General features: G+C 41.7%; 1 protein-coding gene across 3 annotated transcripts in view; it reads left to right on the forward strand.

Moving 5' to 3' along the window:
- The window catches only part of LOC140554426 (A-kinase anchor protein 7), a 42,246-nt gene that overhangs the window by 13,943 nt on the left and 5,291 nt on the right, over nucleotides 1–23,012 (forward strand). The window contains exon 8 of one of the 3 annotated variants that reach the window (XM_072677407.1): nucleotides 22,178–22,213. The exons of the other annotated variants lie outside the window; for them this stretch is intronic. Coding sequence (XP_072533508.1) covers nucleotides 22,178–22,213 — 36 coding nt within the window. The remainder of the gene's footprint in view (nucleotides 1–22,177; nucleotides 22,214–23,012) is intronic. 3 annotated transcript variants of the gene reach the window in all.

Genomic DNA, 23,012 nt, shown 5'->3' on the forward strand with positions numbered 1-23,012 from the left:
TCAGGCCAGCCAGTATATAACTATATCAGGTCAGCCGGTATATACACTGTTTTGCCAAAAGTTGGTATTCGCTCGCCTGCCGTCGCACATGTATGAACTTGAGTGACATCCCATTCTTTATCCATCTCAAAGGTGTTCTATCGGGTTGAGGTCAGGACTGTGCAGGCCAGTCAAGTTCTTCTACACCAATCTCCCTCATCCATGTCTTTATGAACATTGCTTTGTGCACTGGTGCACAGTCATATTGGAACAGGAAGGGCCAACGCCAAAGTGATCCCCAAAGCATTGAGACTTCCTTTCACTGGAACTAAGGGGCCAAACCCAACTCCTGAAAAACAACCCCACACCATAATCCCCCCTCCACCAAACTTTACACTTGGCACAATGCAGTCAGACAAGTATTGTTCTCCTGGCAACCGCCAAACCCAGACCCGTCCATCGGATTGCCAGACAGAGAAGAGTGATTCGTCACTCCTGAAAACACCTCTCCACTGCTCTAGAGTCCAGTGCTGCTCACCACTGCATCTGATGCTTTGCATTGCGCTTAGTGATGTAAGGCATTGATGCAGCTGCTCGGCCATGGAAACCCATTCCATGAAGCTCTCTACGCACCATTCTTGAGCTAATCCGAAGGCCACATGAAGTTTGGAGGTCTGTAGTGATTGACACTGCAGAAAGTTGGCGACCTCTGCGCACAGTAGGCACAGTAGGCGACTTTCTGCAGAGTCAATTACTACAGACATCCAAACTTCATCGGCATCCACCATTTTACGTGGCCTACCACTTCATGGCTGAGTTGCTGTCGTTCCCAAACCCATCAGGCCAGCCAGTATATAACAATATCAGACTAGCCGGTATATAACAATATCAGGCCAGCCGGTATATAACAATATCAGACTAGCCGGTATATAACAATATCAGGCCAGCCGGTATATAACAATATCAGACTAGCCGGTATATAACAATATCAGGCCAGCCGGTATATAACAATATCAGGCCAGCCGGTATATAACAGTTTCAGGCCAGCCGGTATATAACAATATCAGGCCAGCCGGTATATAACAATATCAGGCCAGCCGGTATATAACAATATCAGGTCAGCCGGTATATAACAATATCAGGTCAGCCGGTATATAACTATATACAGGCCAGCTAGTATATAACCATTTTATGCAATCACCTACAGTCATTTTTTCACTGCTTCTTGTTGGGGCTAAAATCTCAGGTAACTGATTTGCTTAAGAAAGGTACCATATCATTAAGGCAATTAGAGCTCCCTACTACCAAAAACAAACATTTCCTACACCTTTTTTTTTTTTACTGCAAAACAAATACCAGATCACAACGGGGCCTGAAAGAAAAGGTCATCAGGCAGAGCCAGACGGTTGATCTGCATGTCTGGCCGTGCTCTAGGGTCTCAGGAGTGGAGCACTGGCATTGTTTGAGGGACCGCTGATCCACATGCTGTTTCCTGGTACCACTAAGACTGATCTTAGACCCAACGGAGGTGTCTGAAAGCACCCTTATGCAGTTAGCAGAGAATGTTTAGCAGTTGTGTTGGACAGTGAACCCTAAATTATAGAAACCTGTTACCTGAAAATTCACTAATCAAAGAGAAAAATTAATAATTTTTTAAAGCTGTCAACAATGCCTGATGAAAAATCTGTCCCAATGTTTAAACAGGTTTGCTATATTTAAATTTGCCGGGACAAAATGAAAGAAACATAAAACAAACATGTCATCATTATTCTTTTATTTTGTTTTGTAATTAATCATAGCAATACATCGTGTCCACATTTAGTACCAGGCTTGTCGGCTTCTTATGCAAATTCTCTGTTCCACCTTAAATAGTGCAGCAGTTACATTAAGGTGCCTGTATCTTTAAAGGGGGGACAGAGAATTTGATCATGATGTTGCTAAATAAGGATTCAGCTAACATTTTTAAAGCTGGTCTTGGTGCCCCTTCTTGGACCTGTGTTGCAGCTAATGACTAATGTGGGGATAGTCCTCTACCATTTGCTACAATTCAACATTAGTGTAACTCGACTAGAGCTAATGTACAGTTCAATAACCAGTAAACATTCTCAAAATAGACAACATTCAGTCAATGTATGACTGAAATGGTTCTAAATACTGTAAACATAATGAGCCCCCTTTCCTGAATGCAGGCTATATAGAGCAAGTGTGAAGACACTCCTGAAAACTGGCCCAGGTGCTTAGCTACACAGTGAAGATTTGCTGATTATAGTTCACAGCAAGCCATACTGACCCCTAAACCACATCTACAGCTATACCACCTCCAAACTTGGTTATTTGGCTAGTAGAATTAGTAGGTCAGTTGACGTAGAAGAAAAAGATTGACTGAGAGTATGATTACCTTGAGCTACCTTGAGGTGGTTGTGTGTAATGGCATGTTTTATTGTTACTATTGTGGACTATTGACTGCTTTAATAATCTGAGAGTAGTGGCATTTTCAGTGCTGAATTGCTGCAGATACAGATTAGCACTAGCATTGTTGTTGAGTTCAGTGTGGTTTTATTGATTTGAGATTCTTGAGAGCTTTTTTTCCTTTCTAGTTGTGTGTGTGCGTGTTCGTGTGTGTGCGTGCATGTGCGTGCATGTGTGTGCGTGTGCGTGTGCGTGTGCGTGTGCGTGTGCGTGTGCGTGTGCGTGTGCGTGTGCGTGTGTGTGTGTGTGTGTGTGTGTGTCTTTGCCGCCATGTGTTTATGGGCCTATTCATTTACACTGATTTGCTTTTCAACTCCCACAAATGGGATACAGTCCAGACCTTCCAGCTGGGTTAGCATCTGCATTTGTGTGTGTGTGTGTGTGTGTGTGTGTGTGTGTGTGTGTGTGTGTGTGTGTGTGTGTGTGTGTGTGTTGACAGCTGCAGCATTCTTGAAATCCAATTTCACACAAAAAATGTTTCAGTGATTAATTTAGCTTATTAAATAGATGGTGTGAATGTTGTATTATTATATTCCTCTGGTACAGTTTGGGAACAGTGTTACTTTCAATCTTACTGCTGAAATTCTGTCACTGCTGTCACTTGAGTTCTGTACAGGCATGAAATTGAAGCTCGTATTTGTACCCACTAGTTTGAAATCCGACCCGGTTAGGCCTGACTGATACTGGTAGACATCCATTATGAAAAAAAGGCCTACATTGGGCCTAAAACAAGGTACATATTTTGTCAAGTCAGCTTGAATTGTAGCTCAGGGTCTCCAAAATACATTTGGCTAATGTTTAAAATGCAGCAAGAGATGAGTCCATTGCTTTGCCAGAACACCAATACAGTCCATTTTTGACCATGTGTGGCTTTCACAGACAGTTGTTGTAGCATTGTTGTTGAAGTTAATCCTGACCCATTTACTGTGTAATGTGTGAGTGCCAGATCATCCAGATCTTGTTATACTGTAGACTTCATTTGATGAGCTGAATTAGAAGCTTTTGCTAGGCTGAATTTCATTGTACGTGCACTGCTGTAGAAGCTTCTTCCTCTTATTCATGATGTTCTGAACTAGAAATGTATTTAAAAACCAATGATTGACACTGCCATACTCTCCCTCTCTAGAAGCTTCATCTTTCAACCCATGCTCCTCCTCTCTAGAAGCTTCATCTTTCCACCCATGCTCTCCCTCTCTAGAAGCTTCATCTTTCAACCCATACTCTCCCTCTCTAGAAGCTTCATCTTTCAACCCATACTCTCCCTCTCTAGAAGCTTCATCTTTCAACCCATGCTCCGCCTCTCTAGAAGCTTCATCTTTTAATCCATACTCTCCCTCTTCTCTAGAAGCTTCATCTTTTAATCCATACTCTCCCTCTCTAGGAGCTTCATCTTTCAATCCATGCTCCGCCTCTCTTGAAGCTTCATCTTTCAATCATGCTACACCTCTCTAGAAGCTTCATCTTTCAACCCATGCTCCTCCTCTCTAGAACCTTCATCTTTCAATACAAACATTGTACAAACATTTGGCTCATACTCATCTTCTCAGGAAGCCACACACTCCTAGCCAGGATGCTTTGCCCTACCTTGCTGAAGAATCTTCTTGCTGATAGCTTCATGCACTTATGCACACATATTGTCCTGGTTCAGAACGTGCTGCGCCTGCATGCGGACCTCATGGCGGCAGTCAAGTGGACAGCAGGAAGGAAATGGCTTATGTCCAAACCATAATCACAGGCATTAGGGGCGGCAGGCTTGCCTCCAGACCCAGAGCTGATTATCGATCACCCGTTAGACCGCCTGGGGCCTGAGGCCATCGCTCCAAATGACAGAGTGACGCTTATGGCTGCGGAAGGGAAGGAGAGAGAGCATGAATGAGACATGACATGTCATTCCACTTCATAACGATTACACCCAACTTCAACAAGCCACGTCTGCAAGGGACAGTCTATGTTGCGGGGGTCACAGCGTGTCTCCACCGATATCAGAATCATGCCTCAAACAGTGGAGAAACTGTGAGATTGTGAAGATTGTAAAACGTTTGATCCATCCCACAACAGTGTGTGCGTAAGTAGAGGAGGAGAGATTTTATTATGATCTCAATGAGATTACACTTGTTATTATGTCTGCCTGGGTCTTGTTTATCAGAAAGAACACTTTTTATATTATTGCTAGGTTCAGATTCTCAGCTCAGATTATGACCTCCTAGCCAATAGTGGGAATATAATTACCGTTTCCTCGGATGACACTAAGGAGACATTGTGGCATTGTCTGTATTAAGTGATGGAAAGTGTTCATTATAGAGGTTAACTGGTCCACAGTGGAGCATCAATTGCTTTGTACCGTTCACCAGAGTCTTCCTTCCCTCTGGCATGAACGGCCCGTTGAGAGACACTCAATGTGCGAGAAGTCCATTCTAGGTGCCCCTTCACTACAACGCCTCTAGAACATCCCATGCAGTTAAGCAGTTTACCAAATTCTAACACACTTCACCCGGCACTCTATTATCATGCACTTTTGGACATCTGTCGGATTGCATCCTTTGCCCATGACATGCATTTTGCTCTACTACAACTGACCTGTGTGCTTTCTTACTTATACATGCAGCAAACCCTGTCACATGGCATGTAACGTCTGTGCTTTTATGTACTTTAAAATGATCATAATTCATTTTAACATGACCATTTTTCAACCTCTCTTTATCCATCATGGAATCAAACAGTCTGTTTCTCTTATTGTGTATCTCTGTCCAAAGAACTGTCCCTCAAAAAATTATAAAGACAAAAATATCTCGAAATATCTTTCAATAATATACATTTTATTTGTCATGAAATTCTCATATAATGCAGAGGGCAGCTGCTGTGTTCAAGCGGCACAGCAAAATAAAAAAATCAAGATACCTTTTTTTATTATTTATAGGCTCAGTAAATGTAAATTAACCCTGTTTGGTGGCCTACATTGATGCAAAAAAAGACACATTAGACAAGTAATACTAAATAAAAAATGAAGTAATATATCACAGTTATAGTGAAATTGTGCCTCTGTGCTTAAACAAAAAAGTATGGACAGTAATGTGTTTGGTCAGTGGTGCGTTACCTGGACTGGCAGGCTATGTGTGTGTTGAGAAGTATGGGGAGTATGTGTGTGTGTGTGTGTGGGGGGGGGGGGGGGTGTTGGAATGAGCCCAGAAAGGGTGTGTGAGACATGAGGAGTGACGAGGGTGCAAAATACTGTTTCCCGTCACAAGACACATCCACACTTAACACCACCCCTCAGCTGCAGCTCAGTAACTGTGTGTGTGTGTTGTGTTTGCAGTGGGGGTTATTATTATTCTAGACACAACTTAACAGAGCTTAACAAGCACCAAAAGAGAATGAAATAGAGAAAAACTGTGTGTGTGTGTGTGTATGTGTTTTGTTTCATTTCTCACACTCTGCTCACCTGCCAGTCTGAATCAGAATTTCAGGCTCTGAATCGCAGCCTTTTCTGTCTGATTTATGCAGTGAAGTGTACAGAAACAGACTCTCTGTTCGCCATGAGCTCAGTGGGGCCACATGCACACACAGACTGTGTACGCTGGTACTGAATAGCTGCTCTTCTGGTAAGGAGACATTTGGGTCAGCATGCATAACGAAGTGTGTGTGGTACACCCGGCTATAGCAGTCAGACCTGCAAAAAAGTGTGTGTGTATGTGTATGTGTATATATATATATATATATATATATATATATATATATATATATATATATATATGAATAGTATGTATGTATGTATATATATATATATATATATATATATATATATATATATATATATACACACACACACAAACACACACACATATATATATATATATATATATATATATATATACTATTCATATATTCTATTTATATTGTTGTTGCAGCTTTGGGTAGAAACTTGATAATTAGCCACTGTCTCTTCTTGGACAGCATGTGTGTAAACCTGTAAGGAACCAGGGCAGGTATCGAGGAAATTAAATTTTTGCCAACACACAACAAATGAATTAACATAATTTCTATTATTTAATTTACAATTGTTATAAGAACCAGAGTCAAATTGTAGTGAGGGTCACAACCCCGCTTCGTGCGCTACACACAGTGTGTTTCACTATCTAGGGCAGGATATTTTTCTGGTAACTTTGTCTCTAACTCTACACTACTTTGCATGACTTTGCTCAAAATACATTGTATTTTGTATTATATATTACTGTGTGGTTACCATTGGAATCTACTTAGTTGTGGACTTTTTATATACAGGTATATCGAAAGCCCGCTATGAAAGCACTGGAATGGTGCCAAAGCTCAATTAAGTCTGGAGTTTTTTCACTGAAGTGGTCAAAATTTTGCATATGCACTTTGGGCCAGTGCCACATTCCACAGCCTCTTAACGAGAGAGAGAGAGAGAGAGAAAGAAAGAGAGAGAGAGAAAGAATGCAGTAGCAGAAAAAAAAAATCTGTTGAATTTACATAATAATGTTATTTAGTGCAGCTATTACCAAGTAGCTACTAAGACACTTGCTTAAGTAATACTGACTCAGTAAATTCGAATAATTCACACAGTTCACAGTGTTTCCGAGTGGCACAGCCATCTAAGTGGTGACTGTGATGTTGGGAGATGCAGGTTAGATCCCCAGTGATGGCACAGCCATCCATGACCGAGAGACTTTGAAAGCATAACTTACCTCACGCTTTCTGAGTGGGTAGGACATCATAAAATGATTTCATTTCAATTTAATTTTGAGAATTGAGTCTCTAGGGTGTGAGTGAGAGTGGAGTCTTAAACTCTGAGGTGTCCGTCCGAGTCGAGTCTCGAATCTCTGACTTGGGTCAGATTTGAGTCTTGAATCTCTAGGGTGTGAGTGTGAGTTAAGTCTTGAATCTTTGAGGTGTCCGTGCAGGTGAGTCTCGAATCTCTGACTTGTGAGTCAGATTTAAGTCTTGAGTCTCTGAGGTGCGAGTCTGAGTTGAGTCTCGAATGTCTGAGGTGTCGGTCCGAGCCAAGTCTCGTATCTCTGATTTGTGAGTCAGATTTGTGTCTCGAATCTCTAGGGTGTAATTGCGAGTCAAGTCTCGAACGAATCGAATCGGAGTCAAGTCTCTCTATTTTCCACACTGCAGACTCTGTACTGCACTGCTCTCTTCTGAGAACGCTACGCTCCTCTTTGCTGCATGCTGGGAATGGTGTCTGTTTATGGAGTTTATGGAGCTCTGTTCAGTGGTAAAAGCAAATGATCGGATCTGGATCAATCTTAAAATAGCTGATACCCCATCCAGTAAAATCTAACCTGAATCTAACCTGAATCCACTGGGTCTGAATTGGGACGTTCAGAAAGATGATGTAGTTGCATTTAAAGTACTAGAGCAAAATGACAGTGAGTGTAATGTTGGTGTGTCCCTACTATATATTACTGTGTGTTTGTGCATGTGCTAAACAACATACAGGCAGATTTGATACACATTCGTATATGTTTCCCCTTGGTGATTTGGTGTTTTGACACATCTGGCATCTGCCATACAGATGTGTCACTACTGTAACTGCACTGCTCAGAGCTGAAACAGTTGTTTGTTTTATTTAGATTTAGTTGAGTAATCAGACATGAGACAGGAAGTCTGTCAGTGGTGTATTTCAGCAGGACACAAGCATGTGAAAAATGTGTTTATTAGCTAATTATTTGAACTCTCAAACACATCAACCCTTTGTCTGCAGCTAGGAGGCGGGTTAATTGAAGTAGTTAATTGATTTCACTGAGTTCACATGAGACTAAGCCAAGCTTCATTAATGAGTGGAGTGCTCTGTTACTTCTCAAACATATTCCTCTCATGCTGATGAATAATTACTATGATTATTATTATTATTATTATTATTCAGTAATAAGCAGACACTGAATAATTCATAGTTGATACTGACTGATTCATAATAAATTAAATCAAATAATTTATAATAGATATTGAATAATTCATAGTAGACTCTGAATTATTCTATATCCACTATTAATTATTCAGTCTACCATGAATTATTTAATATCTATTATGAATTATTCAATATCCACTTTGAATTATTTAGTTATAACTATGAATTATTTCATATCTATTATGAATTATTTGATATCAACTATGAATTAGTCAGTCTCTACTATGAATTATTCAGTAATTATTACTGAATTATTATTATTATTAATATGAATAATTAATAATAATACTTATAGTTAATAATAATATTAATAGTAGCACTATTCTTATTATTAATCATTCATTACTAATTCATAATAGATAGTGGATACTGATTAGTTTGACCTGATGTTGCTGAATACTATCTTCTAACTTCAAAAGAACTACCTTCTTTTTGTGGTTGGCCACAAAGCATAACATAAATCCATAAATTGAATAATTATAGTAGGACTGTACACTGATGCTCATACAGTTAGGAGAAATCACACACACACAAACACACACACACACACACACACACACACATTAAAAGCCACACACCCTTACACACACAAAACTCACTCACTTGCAACTGTCAGACACTGTTCATTCCAAACTAATTATTCATGACAGTGAGGGGGAGTGGGCGGGACTAAAGTGCCCCCCCCCCGAACAGAGACACACACGAGCAGTCACAGCAGGCTGTGCGAGGCATTCTACCTCCCTCTCGCTCTCTCTCTCACACACACACACACACTTACTCCATCTTACTTCACCACTGGAGCTGGATTTTAGCTGTTGGATTTTACAGATTGTCCATTTGCACCGAGAGAGAGAGAGAGAGAGAGGGAGAGACAGAGAGAGAGAGAAAGGCAGAGGGAGAGAGAGAGAGAGAGAGAGAGAGAGAGGCAGCCATGGGTCAGTTATGCTGCTTTCCTTTTTCACGAACGGAGGATAAACTCAGTGAGTACCACCGCCACTGCTACACCAACCTTCACCCAGCCTGCTTCATACCCTGCCTGTGTGTGTGTGTGTGTGTGTGTGTGTGTGTGTGTGGTGGATGTCCCATATGTGTGGTTAAGCTGTTGTTGAGCTATGTTCTTTGGATTGGTACACTTTATCCCTGTGTGTGCATGTGTGTGTGTGGCTGCATTACTGTTCTTTGTACTGCAGGAGTTTATTCCAAGATAGTAGAATCTCTCTCTCTCTCGCTCTCTCTCTCTCTCTCGCACGCTCTCGCTCTCTCGCTCTCTTTCATGCTCTTATTCTCTCTGTTCTCTTATATTCTTATTCGTTCCCCGTCTCGCTCCCCTCTATTATTCTCTCTCTCTCTCTCTCTCTCTCTGTAGCTCTTTCTAACTCTATCCTCTTTCACTCTTATTCTTATTCCTGATCACTCCCCTCTATTATTATCTCTCTCTCATTCTCATTCTCTCTCTACCTCTCTCTATTTCACCTTTTCGATCTCTCTCTCTCATTTTCCCTCTCTTTCTTTTTCACCATTCATATGTATATCTCTCACCTTCTCTATATCTCTCTTTTTCATTCAGCCTCTTGCTCATTCAGTGTCTCTCTTTCTCATTCTCCCTCTTTCTTTTTCACCATTTATATGTATGTCTCTCTCATTCTCTCTCTTACCTTTTCTATATCTCTCTTTTTCATTCAGTCTCTCGCTCTCATTCAGTGTCTCTCTTTCTCATGCTCTCTCTTTCTCATTCTCTTTCTCATTCTCCCTTTCTTTCTTTTACACCATTTCTATGTCTCTCTCTCTCTCTCTCTCTCTCTCATTGTTTTAATATCTATTTTTCTCATTCAGTTTCTCTCTTTCTCATTTCTCTATCACCTGTTCTATATCTCCTTCTCATTCTCTATATCTCTCATTCTTTCTCATTCTCTTTTCTCCTTCTCATTTCTAACTCTCTCTTTTTCCTTCTTCCTCTCTTTAACCTTTTCTATACCTCTCTCTCTCTCTATCTGTGGGTGCGTAGTGGTGAATGCTCTGATTGCTTTGTCTATGTGTGTGTGTGTGTGTGTGTGTGTGTGTGTGTGTGTGTGTTCGTTCATATCTTCTGAATTTCTGCAGCTCTGCTGAACTTGAACTGAGAGAGGGGGGATATATGGGTAATGGGTGAGAGAGAGAGAGAGAGAGAGAGAGAGAGAGAGAGAGAGTGAGAGTGTGTGTAAAATAGAGAGGCTGCACTGGGACTGTGTGTGGTGTTTCGAGCGTGTGCCCTACTTCTCGAGAGCAGTGAACATGATGTTAGAGAGAGAGAGAGAGAGAGAGAGAGAGAGAGAGAGAGAAAGAAAGAACGAAAGGTGGGGGAAGAGAGACAGTTAAAGAAGAAGAGCAAATGGAGAAATCAAGAGAAGAAAGAGAGATCGGGAGGAAAGAGAGAAAGATGATGAAGACAAAGACGGAGAGAACGGAGAGAAGAGACAGAGGAAAAGAGGAGACAGAGAAACGGGGGGGGGGTCAGTGAGGGTTAAAAGGGGACGATGTGTCAGCATTGAGGTCAGACCCTCTTGGGGATATCTAATGCCATCACAGCTGGGTTTTGTGTGTGTATTTGTGTGTGTGTATGTGTGTGTGTGTGTGTGTGATGTGTAACTATGCTCTTAGCAGAGCACACAGAAAAGGGTCTGTGAGTCCGGTCTGTCTGCAGGTACAACATTCAGCTGAGCTTTTAACAGCCTGGCCTCTGACACGCACGCACACACACACTCACACACACACAGATGGGTAGTCACATGGTTGTGGTAGAGAAGACACATGGTGGTGTTAATATTCTGCACATCTCTTTTACTGTCTCTATCTCTCTCTCTCTCTCTCTCTCTCTCTCTCTCTCTCTCACACTCACACACACTCACACACACACACACACACATATTCTCCAAGGGCAAATTTGATTAAGTAGCGCAGTGACAGCGCCGCGAGGCCGAACCCTTACAGACACACCCCAACGTGAAGACACAAAGAGCAGTACACACGCTCACACACAGCGTGTGTATGAATGTTAGTCTTTTTGTCGTAATAAAGCAGCTCTGTTTAACCTGTTCTCCGGCCTGTTAGCGTTCAGCTGCAGGAACAGCTCATTATCAGTTCAAGCGTTTTGTGATGTCACAAAGTCATCTCATTTACATATATACATCCCGGACTGCTCTCTGAATGAGGCACGATACAGAGCAGACAGAGCTCACGTACATAGTAGCCTTGAAAGCACAAGAACCGAAACACAAAGGGAAAGAAGAACGAAAGAGAGAGAAGGAAAGATGGGAGATGGGGAAAGAGGACAGAGAGAGGACAAAGAAAAAGACAAGAGACTGATGGAGGAGTATGAGGTGAAGGGGGGAGTTTATGGGAGAAGGAAAGGGCAAATGGAGACAACAAGGAAGAGTTAACAAGGAGTGAGCGAGAAGGAAAGAGTGGGGGGGGGGGGGCGCGAGACTGAAAGACAGAGGAGAGAGAGTGCTTAAATGTAAGGCATGCATTCCACACCTGGGCTGTTTTAGCACCTTGGACCGCCATGTCAAATGTACCCCTCAAAATGCCCCTCCAAACTGGAGTTGGTCTCTGTATGGTTTGTGGCGTGGTTCGATTGATTTGAGCATGGTCAAAGAACCTTGAGGCTTACTGTGCAGACAAACACAGGCACACACTCACACAGTGTTCCAGAGCTTAACAGTACAAAACTAACTTCTCAGCAGAGCTGCAGTCTTGCAGTACGGTCATATTACAGCAGTGAGCCACAGAAGCCCAGCTATTACAGTGAGTTTTATCCTGGTTAAAGAGGCACGTCGTGATGCGGGGTTCAACCTCCCTACCAAAGTAAAGTAATGCTCAATCTCCAGAAGCTACTGCTGTTAGAAAACAGCAACAATTTATACATACCGTATAATTTCATACCTTTATTTATTTATTTCAGCCGTAATGGTATTTAACAGCTTATTGCTGCTGCCGGAGTATTTTTTAAAGAGGCATTAAAATGTCTGGCATTAAACTGTATTTTCCTTGGCATAGTTAAATAAATAGAGTCCGGTCAGTCCATGAAACTGACATACTGTGAACATCAAACACTGTTGTGTTCTTATTGAAGAGAAATGCAGCATAACTAAAACAGGGCTGGAAAATATGCAAATTCCAAAACCCCTTCTTGACTCAGTATAGTCTTGTGTAAAGTATAAAATATTCATGAGGTCTGTTACCTCGCTATCCCACCACTAAAAACCTCCCTCACTACTGTCTGTCATCCATTTTTCCCTTCTAAGTTGGACTTACGTAAAATTCAACATAATTTTCGATCTGGCATCGGCATGTGTAAGATATGTATCGGATTTCAGTACCACATATGAAAGTGGGCCAAATCTGAACATCCGATTTGTTCAGTGTGTTGTTGTTTTTTTTGTCTGTTTGTATATGTATCACATATGACAAAAATATTCAGTCTAGCCTTACACTATGAACTCAAAAAGCACATTAGCTTAACTTTAACATGACTGAGTTCAGTTCACCTCCGATAACCTAGATGTGAAAACACCCTCGACTGCCGGGAGGTTATAGAGCATGTGCCAATATTCCATTTCAGACAGAGCTGTGTTTCCTCACACCAAGAGTCCTAGAGTACCCTGTCCTGCACATTCAAGTGTTTAACGGTCTAACACACACACTCTTCAGCACAGGAAGGGCTCTTCAAAGAGATGATTAGTTGCATCTGGTGTGTTAGCAGAGGTAGCAAAAGGTGTTGAAAAAGCCACAATATGTAGGACAGGATGACTCCAGGACCAGGCTCATGTAGAGTATGCACTCTTTAAAATAAAGCTACACACCTGGAAAAGTATGGTGTTTTTACCATTGTTTTAACAGCAGAACCTTTATTTTAATAGCAGAGACCGTCAATCAGGTCCACTTTAGGCCTAGGCCTACAGCAAAGAGGATTTTTAGTAATGAGAGACGCCCATAGAGAAGTCAAACCGACACACACTGTGTCCAGTAGTTTGTGGACACCTGCTTTTATTAATTTATTTTGAAGTTAAGGATATTACAAGGGCTGTAACAGTCTCTACTCTACTGGGAAACCCTGGCAGGAGGTCTTCCATTATTTATGTTTAATATTTCTTTATAGTTGTCTTTATAGGTTGAGATGTAAACAGTCATTCAGAGTGGGCTTTGGTGTAAAGTGGTTCATTGTAGAAAAACTCACATTTCTTGACCAAAGGTCATCATGACAACACAAATATGGCCATTTTATTTACCATCTAAACCCACCAGTGAAGATACTTTTACTTCTTCTGAGGTTTATATGGAATATTGATGATGGTTAAGTAGTGACAACTCACCTTTAGCAGTAATAACTTGAAGTAATGGTTTTCTGTATGACTTCATAGTCTGTCACATCATTCTGGAGAAATTCTGACCCACTCTTCTTTACAACGCAGCATCGCTTCATTGATGTTTGTGGGCATTCGTTTATGCACAGCTGTCTTAAGCTCCCATCACCGCATTTCAATTAGGTTAAGGCCTGGACTTTGACTTGGCCATTTTCTTTTTTTTAAGGCATTTTTCAGGCGTTGTCAATTTGCTATTGTGCTTGAGATCATTGTCCTGTTGCGTGACCCAGTTCAGTTGAATAGATTGCCTCACATTTGACTGTAGAATACTTTGTTATGCAGAGGAGTTCACGGTCGACTCAATGACTGCCAGGTGTCCAGGTCCTGTGGCTACAAAACAAGTCCAAATCATCACCCCTCCAGCACCATGCTTGGCAGTTTGTATGAGGTGTTTGTGCTGATATACTGTGTTTCATTTTCACCAAATGTGGCGCTATTCAGTATGGCCAAACATCGCCACTCTGGTCTCTTCTGTCCAAAGGACTTTGTTCCAGAAGTCTTGTGGTCTGTTCAGAAGCAACTTTGCAAAATGAAGCTGTGCTGCCACATTCTTTTTCTTTCTCCTGCCAACTCTTCCAAACATGCCATGCTTGTTCAGTCTTTTTCTAATTGTACTGTCATGAACATTTAGCATTCTAGCTGAGGTCTTAAGAGTCTGAGATGGGTTTTTTTCAGTCTCTGAGCATTGCACAGTCTGATTTTGCTGGGATGTGAATTTGCTGGGACGTCCACTCCTGGGAAGATTGGCAGCTGTCTTTAGTGTTTTCCATTTGTGAATAGTCTTTCTCACTGTGGGATGTTGGACTTCAGACTGTTGGGAAATGCCCTTATAACCCTTCCCAGATTGATGGGCAGTAATACCTGCTTCTCTAATCATTACTGATGTCTTTCCTCATTGGCATTGTGTTAGCACACACCTGAATGCACTAGACCAGCAAACTGCCAGAACTTCAGCTTTTAATTGTATTTGTATTTCTACTTATACATCTGTCTCTTGAGTTTAAGTGGGAATAAAATAACTTGCTTTTTAAAGTACTGAAGTATCAAAAGTAGGTGTACTAAAAGTTGTTCTTGTAGATGTTATCTTATTAACTGTTTCTGTTAAGAACTGAAGGAGCTGTGTGGCTGTTCATTACTGCCAGCACACAGCTCAGTTTAAGAGAACAGCTTTTTAAAATTGTTACCTAAACGTGTGCCTTATGAGGTCCGTGACTTGGAAATGATGCTTCAGTACAGTGTAATAAATGCAACATCAATCACGTTATTTTGAGGGCCTTAATGTCAGTACAATGTCACTGACTTCACATCATCTTGCGATAAATTGCAACAGCTGTTCCCAAACCGAGCCTTGTTTTAGAAATGCACTGTTCAGTGATTATGCATATGGTATGAATTCTCTATGTAGGTGGACCTCAAATAAAGTATTTACTGTTTGTGTAATCTTAGCTGACCCCTGTATTTTGGGTGGAGTGAACAGGATCTTCCTTAATGAGGCTGGAGAGCTTTCTCAGGAAACACACACACACGCACTCACATGCAGTGATATGGGAGGCCAGAAATAAATGTCTAATTAACAAGTGTGTGTGTGTATGTGTGTGTGAAAACAGTTGGACAGCATTCTTGGACCAAGCGTTCTTGGTTGTTTTTCTGGCTGAGACTTTTTGGACAGATCTGGCTGTAGAAACCTTTCATTTGTAGACCTCTTATATATGAGTGACCAGTGCTCGGCAAAAAATGCAATGAACATGATTGACCACTGACCCCAGATGCAGTCAGTCAGTCAAGACTTGTTTGGTGTCCGACATGTCTTTCTTTGCTGTATGCTAAGCTGAAGTTACAGCAGACACTAGACTTGGACAATCACCAACCTCATCTCCATAAATACATTACTGACTTATCATTCACAGAACATCCTGCTTTCCACTTTTAAACCTACCACACTACCACACACTGTTCCACCACTCTGTGGAGAAGTTTCTTCCTCATTTTTGTGTTTAAGGGCTAAGTTACACTGTATAGACAAATGTATTGGGACAGCTGCTCATTCATTGTTTCTTTTAAAATCGAGGTTATTAAAAAATTTTGGAGTAACTGTCTCCACTGTCCAGGGAAGACTTTCTACTAGATTTTGTAACAATTCTGTAAGGATTTGATTGCATTCAGCAACAAGACCCTTAGTAATGTTCACCACCACCCCACCTCATCCTCAACTCATCCCATCAGTGCTAGATGGAGCACCATCATTCCAGAGAACACAGTTCCACTGGTCCACAGCTCAAGGCTGGGGGGTTTATACCCCTCTAGCCCATGTCTGGCATTAGACATTGTGCCAATAGGTTAATGTTTATCTGCTCCAGAAAGTCCTATTCTATTGGCAGTACCTCTCTACAGGGACTAGACCATCTGTGTGTGCACATTTGCACATATGTGTCAGTAGTGGGTGCAGCTTAAAGTAGCTGAATGCATTCATTAGAAGGGGTGTCCACAAACATTTGGACATGTAGTGTGAGTAATACCATGTTTTAAACCACTCTGGTTTGTCAGAGCCAAACAAATGATTATGAGGAAACATTTAAAGAAACCAGTTGAGAGATGTTTTTGGGAGTGTGTATAAACAATGTCTATCACAGTGGTGGAGGGGTGATGATTTGGGGACCTTGCAGTCATTGATTTGACCGTTAACTCTTCTTTATATGAAATTATTCTACAGTCAAATGTGAGACATCTATCAAACAGCTAAAGCTTGGCTGAAATTGGGTCATGCAACAGGACAATGATCTTAAATCTGTCTGTATGTATATTGTAAATTGTATGTATATGTGCTTTTTTTATAGTTTTCTAATACTTCATATTTAGAAAAAGAAAACCATATGCTCTACCTTTTTCATCTGCACAGGTAGTTTGTTGCAGTCAGCTTAATGAACCACGGGCAACTTAATCATAAATATAAAAGCTATCTCATTAAACCTAAAGGTCTGTGGCTTCAAGATCATTAACCCAAAAAATTTGTAAACAGTGATTCAAGTGCAGTGAACAGTTAGAAGGAAAACTCCTCTGTGTGATCGGACTGTGTGGGTGTTTCAGACCACATGGTGGTTGACTGTGGCGTTGCCACTGCAGTGTAAACAGTCTGGCACCCTAGAAAATTTAACGTTACTTTGGCTATGTCCCAAACCGCACACTGCCACACTAAGGAGTGTGTTAAACATTGCACAGCACTATTAGCAGTGTGTTCATTAGGGTGATGAGGGAGGTAAAGAAATGTGTGGCGTATGGAGCAGGCCTTGTATCGCCACTGTCGAATTGTGTAAAGCTAAAGCTTCAGGCAGGAGTTAGAAAAGGAGAAGGAGCAGCACTGCTGGGGGCTGGAGTTTTATAAATGTACAGGCCGTGTGTGACTTCCAAAAATTCTGGATTTTAGTTTTACAAATGTTTTGAACAAAAAAAAAAATCCATTCCCCATCCACATGATGCTAACAGTGCTTCCTCCATGTCGACCGCCTGACAATCTCAGGCCATCGACTTTTACCGACCGTCTGAGATTGTCTGTTATCTCTGGTTATTGAACCAGCAACCTCCCTTTTATACTGATGGCTGCACCACTTGAGAGCATATTGAACATTCAGAGCCTATTAAAAAAAGTTCCTACACCCGAATATCATGCTATTTAGCTTTTCTGACGGTTCCTCAGATTCCTTGCTGCACCCTCTCTGGTGTGGCTCTGCTGTACTATATTAAACAGTCCCATTTTTTTCCAGTGACTGCTGAGTTTTGGGAGATGTTAAAAAAAATAAACATTATACCCATAACATTATACCTGTTTACTTAAGATTTGCAGTAAACAGGCAGCAGGACAGATGCATGCTGATTGCATCAGCTCCATCAGCTCCACCTATAGAGGTTTTGAGTTTAAATGTCACCAGAAAGATGTGCATTTTGGCAACTGTTGAGTGTCGAACCCTCTTCCGTAACAGCTAAATTGTTTAATAATAAAGTACAGAATGAAAAATTGTGTGTTTTACCTGATCAGACTGTACAGAGGCATGATAACACAGATATGCATGTCTGTGGTTAATAGAATCTTCCGAAATTGAAGTCGTAACACAGTCAGTAAGCTATGAAAACTGTAAATCAGCCTAATGGTCCAATGGCATTTTGTTAAGTTCTATTTTACACTGGGAATGAGATATTGGAATTGCCTCCTGTGTGGTAGCCGCCTCTTTCTCTGTATGGATGTGAGATATTCCAGGCTTTTCAATCAACAGTTTAACATGGAGAGCCAGATATGGTCATTAACTGAAAGCAGCACAGTTGTACATGTAAGCACACAGCAGGGTTTCATGTGCGAATCCTGTTAATCGCTATATAAATGTCCCTTATATCTGTTACCACAATGCGATTTCTCTGTGAGGTTTGCTATATAATAGTGCCAAGCCAGCAGTGCTTTATGGTCCTACAGCTTAAAATTAGACATTTCAAGCTTGTACCAGCCAAGTTGCCCCTTAATTTTGTATAGTGACTTTCGGTACAGATCTAAACTACACTTTGTCTCATGACTGCTGGAGCTGGTTAGATAATACTTAACACTTAATTAGCAATTGTTAATCTCAGTAGAAATGGCCGTGTTCTGGGTACGGAGCCTCACAAATGGTTCCCCCACAGTGCTGAAAGATACGAGCTGTACAGGGCTCTGAGAGTAACATTTGCTGAGGTAATCTAAAATAATGGCTGCCTTTCTCTGTGTACATTTTGTGTAAAGTCACATGATTGACTGTGGTGTTCTGTGGTCTCGGTATTGCTTTAATTGAATGTAGTACTGCAAAAAATGCTGCGTTGCATGTCAACATGAGAAATTGAACAGTGCTCAAGTCAGGAAGCGCCGATGGGGAGTGCCGATGTTGTGAGTGCCTCCATTACAAACAGTGGTTTTCAATTGTGTAACGGGCCTTGCGTTACATCGCAACTTAACGTTAGGTAGTTTACTCTACCTTTCTCTCTTCTCTCCTCTCCCTTTGTGTATTTGGCCCGCCCTCTTGTTGGGATTGACTGCAGTGTTTTAAAGGAACTGGGAGCTGAATGGTCTCAAAACTGTATGAGTGTGTTATTTATACAAACACAAAGATCAGATTGGATCGATATCTGTTAATACTCAGCATTAAGAAAGTCTGAATAGAGGATTGAATAGAGGACTGACATGCCTACTTTTCATAGCCCTTACCTGCCAAATGTTGTCTCAAAAAACAGAAATCCGAAATCTTAGTTTTGCTACTTCTGCTGACTCAAGCCAGTGAGGGAATGCTCTACTTTCATTGCACAAGGTCATGTTTGTTTACAGACGTTGAAAGGGTCTGTGCATACGGTTCAGTACATGCAAGGGGTAGCCAAAATCAGCACGGGCACTGCAGTTCGGGTCACTTGGCAGCGAAAACAACCCCAAAATGGGGCGTCACGTCTTCATAGGCCTGCCGTGCCTACCGCACCTCCCGTTGAGTAAAAGCACCATATTTAAATGAAAAGCCTAAATGAACGTTTCTCTCTCTCTCTGTGGTAATCGTTTAAAGTCTGCAGTAATCAGTTCCTGTAGAAATCTGTGTTCCATGACTGCAGGTTCAAGTCTTTGGGCGAAGGTGGAAAGGGCAGCCAGCAGCAGCACATGCTTCCATAGGGAGAGTTAGCGCAGGCTAATTAGAGCTGGGAGGGAGCGGCCATTGGGTTTAAAGCTCAGACTGTGGACTGAGTCACAATCATCATATGCTCACTAACTTTAACCATAACAGCACTATCATCAGCATACATTACTCAGAGAGTGAGAGAGGTAGAGAGAGAGCGGGCGAGAGAGAAAAACAGTGTTTACAGAGCTCATAAAGTTATATAATTTAACTGCTGCTTGTAAAGCGAGAACAGCAGCTGCTGGAGTTCAAGGATGCAGAGCTGCGGCAGTGTAGGCGTTCAGAGCCGGGCGTGGGTGTGTTTGTGCCAGCGTGAAAGAGTGGTATATGTGTATTAGGGTTTTATGAAATGGGGATGTATGATAAAGCTGTTGGATATCAGGATGGCGAGATCATGATTAATGTATTGTCTTAGTCTTAGCGAGTGGTCTAACTAACCTCTGTGAAAATGTTGGTGAATATCCAATGAACATGATTGGTCACTGACCCCAGACACAGTTAGTCAAACGATTTCATATCTGATGTGTGCTTCTTTAGTGTACATTGGGAGATGCTAGGATACCATTGCTAACAAACACTGGGCCCTGTGTCAGCAGAATATAGTATATTTGTTGGAGTAACTGTCTCTACTGTCCAGGAAAGGCTTTCTACAAGACTTTGCTTGTAGCATTGCTATGAGGATTTGACTGTATTCAGCATCAGGAACATGAGGGCAGGATGTTAGGTGATCACCAACCCACCTCGTCTCCCCAACTCATTCTAAAAGTACTGGATGGAGTACCATAATTCCAGAGAACACTGTTCCACTCAATGCTCAATGCTGAGGGGCTTTATACGCCTCTAGCCCACGCCCATGTCTGGCATTAGCCATGGTGCCAATAGGTTCATGTTTATCTGCTTTTATATGCTATATATATATATATATATATATATATATATATATATATATATATATATAGCAGGAAGTCATGCCGATTATGAATATCATGGTAGCGATACAAATATGAGCCTTAGTTTGTGTGTGTGTGTGTGTGTATTTGTGACAGAAAGATGTGATGTTTGGAACGCTGTACATGTTTGTCTGATTCAGGTTGCTGTGTAATGCATGATGTGTGGGTGTTAGCATTATTTCGTGTGTGTGTGTGTGTGTGTGTGTGTGTGTGTGTGTGTGTGTGTGTGTGTGTGCGCGCACGACTGTGAGATGCTACTGCTGTGTAGGTGTTCATTGATATCCAAAACAATTCCCGGCTTCTCACACACAAACGCACACATCCACAGCTCATTGTGCAGCAAGCAGAGAGGTATGCTCTGAGGGAATAAGGGGGAGATTAAGGAAACACAGGCAGAAGTGTTTTGGCTGGTGTTCTGTCAGCTCGTGTGTATGTGTGTGTTGGAGGTTTGCTGTTTTTGAATTGGGTTGCATAAATTAGTTTCTGCATCTGCAGTTCATCTCCCTTTCTCACTCGCTTCATGCTGTTCCAGCAGCTCCTGCTCCATAATCAGGAGCACGTCAAGCTCTGCAGCGCTTCAAAATCAGCCACAACAACTGCAATACAACAAATTCACCTGCATGAGACGATCAGACACGCAGAAACAAAATCCAAACAGACCTCAAGATTAAAGCACAATCAGATACCGGATCAAATATTTTGTGGTGAAGTTTATTAGCAGATCAAGGGAGTGAGGCTTTAGTTACAAGCCTAATTCATGTGTAATTTACTTTTTATGTTACATTACATTTACATTACATTACATGAAATGTTACATTACATTTCTATCTTCATAATAGTAATAATAATAATATCAGCTCTATTTAAACTGACATGCCAAAAGTCATGGGAAAGGATCTGGTATCATGGAGGACACATTACAACATGACATGGTATTGATTCCATAACTGGGGTCTGCACCATACACAAACCGTATTATGGGCCAAAAACAACTGGTACATTTACATTGAAGGCATTTAGAAGATGCTCTTATCCAGAGCGAATTACAAAAGTGCTTTACTGTTTACTCAGAAAAATCCCCTTAGCTAGTTTATATAGACCAGGATCCAGAAGATACCTCTAAGCTTAGATACTACTAAACACTAAAGTCAGTATGGAGACCATCGTGGACCATCAAGTCTTCCGTGGATTTTGAGGGATGGCGGGTCGAGCCGAGCCATACTTGAAGCTGGAAGGGCTCTTGGTGCAGATCGGCTTTTGACCATTGCCTTCAAGTACGGAGGGGCTGGTCCATTCTTGGCTTTGTAGACCAGCGTCAGGAGTATGAATCTGATGCGACCCGTGCCGCTGCATTCTGGGTTAGTTGCAGGGGTCTGATGGTGTGCAAAGGGAGACCAGCCAGAAGAGAGTTGCAGTAGTCAAGCCTTGAAGTGACGACAGACTGAACAAGCACCTGGGTGGAAGGGTTGAATTCATCAGATTTCATCAGTTTACATCGGCTATCCCTTGACTTTTGACATGTCAGTGTATATTGCACCTATAATAATCTGCATCTCAGTGTCAACAACAAAAATAATCTAGACTAAATATGAAAACGTATAGATCAATGAAAGCCTTACTGCTGATCTCATAGACTTCATTACAAAGTGTGAGGGTTCTTTAGCTCCACTAAGCTATAATGTGATTACAGTGTGGGTTCTGATAAGGCGTGATCTCTGGTTGAGGATGATGTTGTCTGCAGTTACGGATGTTAAAACGGTTTTATTTGTCTTGCAGATCTTTTGCAGACCACACAGCTCACTGCACGGACAAGTACGTGTCTCCTTACAAAAACATCCTTCCCTCCCTCTCTCCCTCCCTAAACACAAACACACACCTCCTAGTCCATCTATCCTAATATCAGCTCCCCTCTGAGGCCTTGAGAACATCCTGATACAGCGAGTGGTAGCTGAGGGAGGCGCTGGGCTAGTGTTCTGTATCTGTGTGCCCTCAGGATGATGCATGTAGTTTACGCATAGAGCCAACTGGGCTCTCCAAACTCTGATTAAGTCTCAGATTAGAATGTTTGTACACACTGGGTAAATACAGGGTGTTTGCTGAATGGGACAGCGATGTCAGGGATGGTTCTCTGAAAATCCGTTCTAATCTGTAGCTGGGTTAATCTGTGTCCGTTAAACCAGTCCAGAGTGTGCTAATGCTCTGCTTCACAAGTCAGAGTGTGAAAATGCTCAAGAGATTTCTTCTAAACTCAGTGGTATCAGTAGGACTTCGCCTTAACTTAACTGCAGTAACAGGCTCATACTCACCTGAGAAGGCGTTACACTGGATGTTGGAACATTGCCATTGGAACATTGTGAGGAGGATTTGATTGCATTCAGTCTTGAGAGCATCAGTTAGGTCAGGTACTGATGTTGGATGATTAGTTCTGCCACTCCAGCTCATCTTAAAGCTGATAGATGGAGCTCCATCACGTCAGACAACCCGGCTCCACTACTTTACATTTCAATATAGGAACTGAAGTGTGACCCCTCATACAGATCCCTTTAGAGAAGCACCATGTGACCTTGAGCTGGGGTAAATACCGGTCAGGTCAGAAGGTCAGAGCAGTTTA

Source organism: Salminus brasiliensis, chromosome 1, assembly GCF_030463535.1.
Source record: "Salminus brasiliensis chromosome 1, fSalBra1.hap2, whole genome shotgun sequence".
NCBI classification, from domain to species: Eukaryota; Metazoa; Chordata; class Actinopteri; order Characiformes; family Bryconidae; genus Salminus; species Salminus brasiliensis.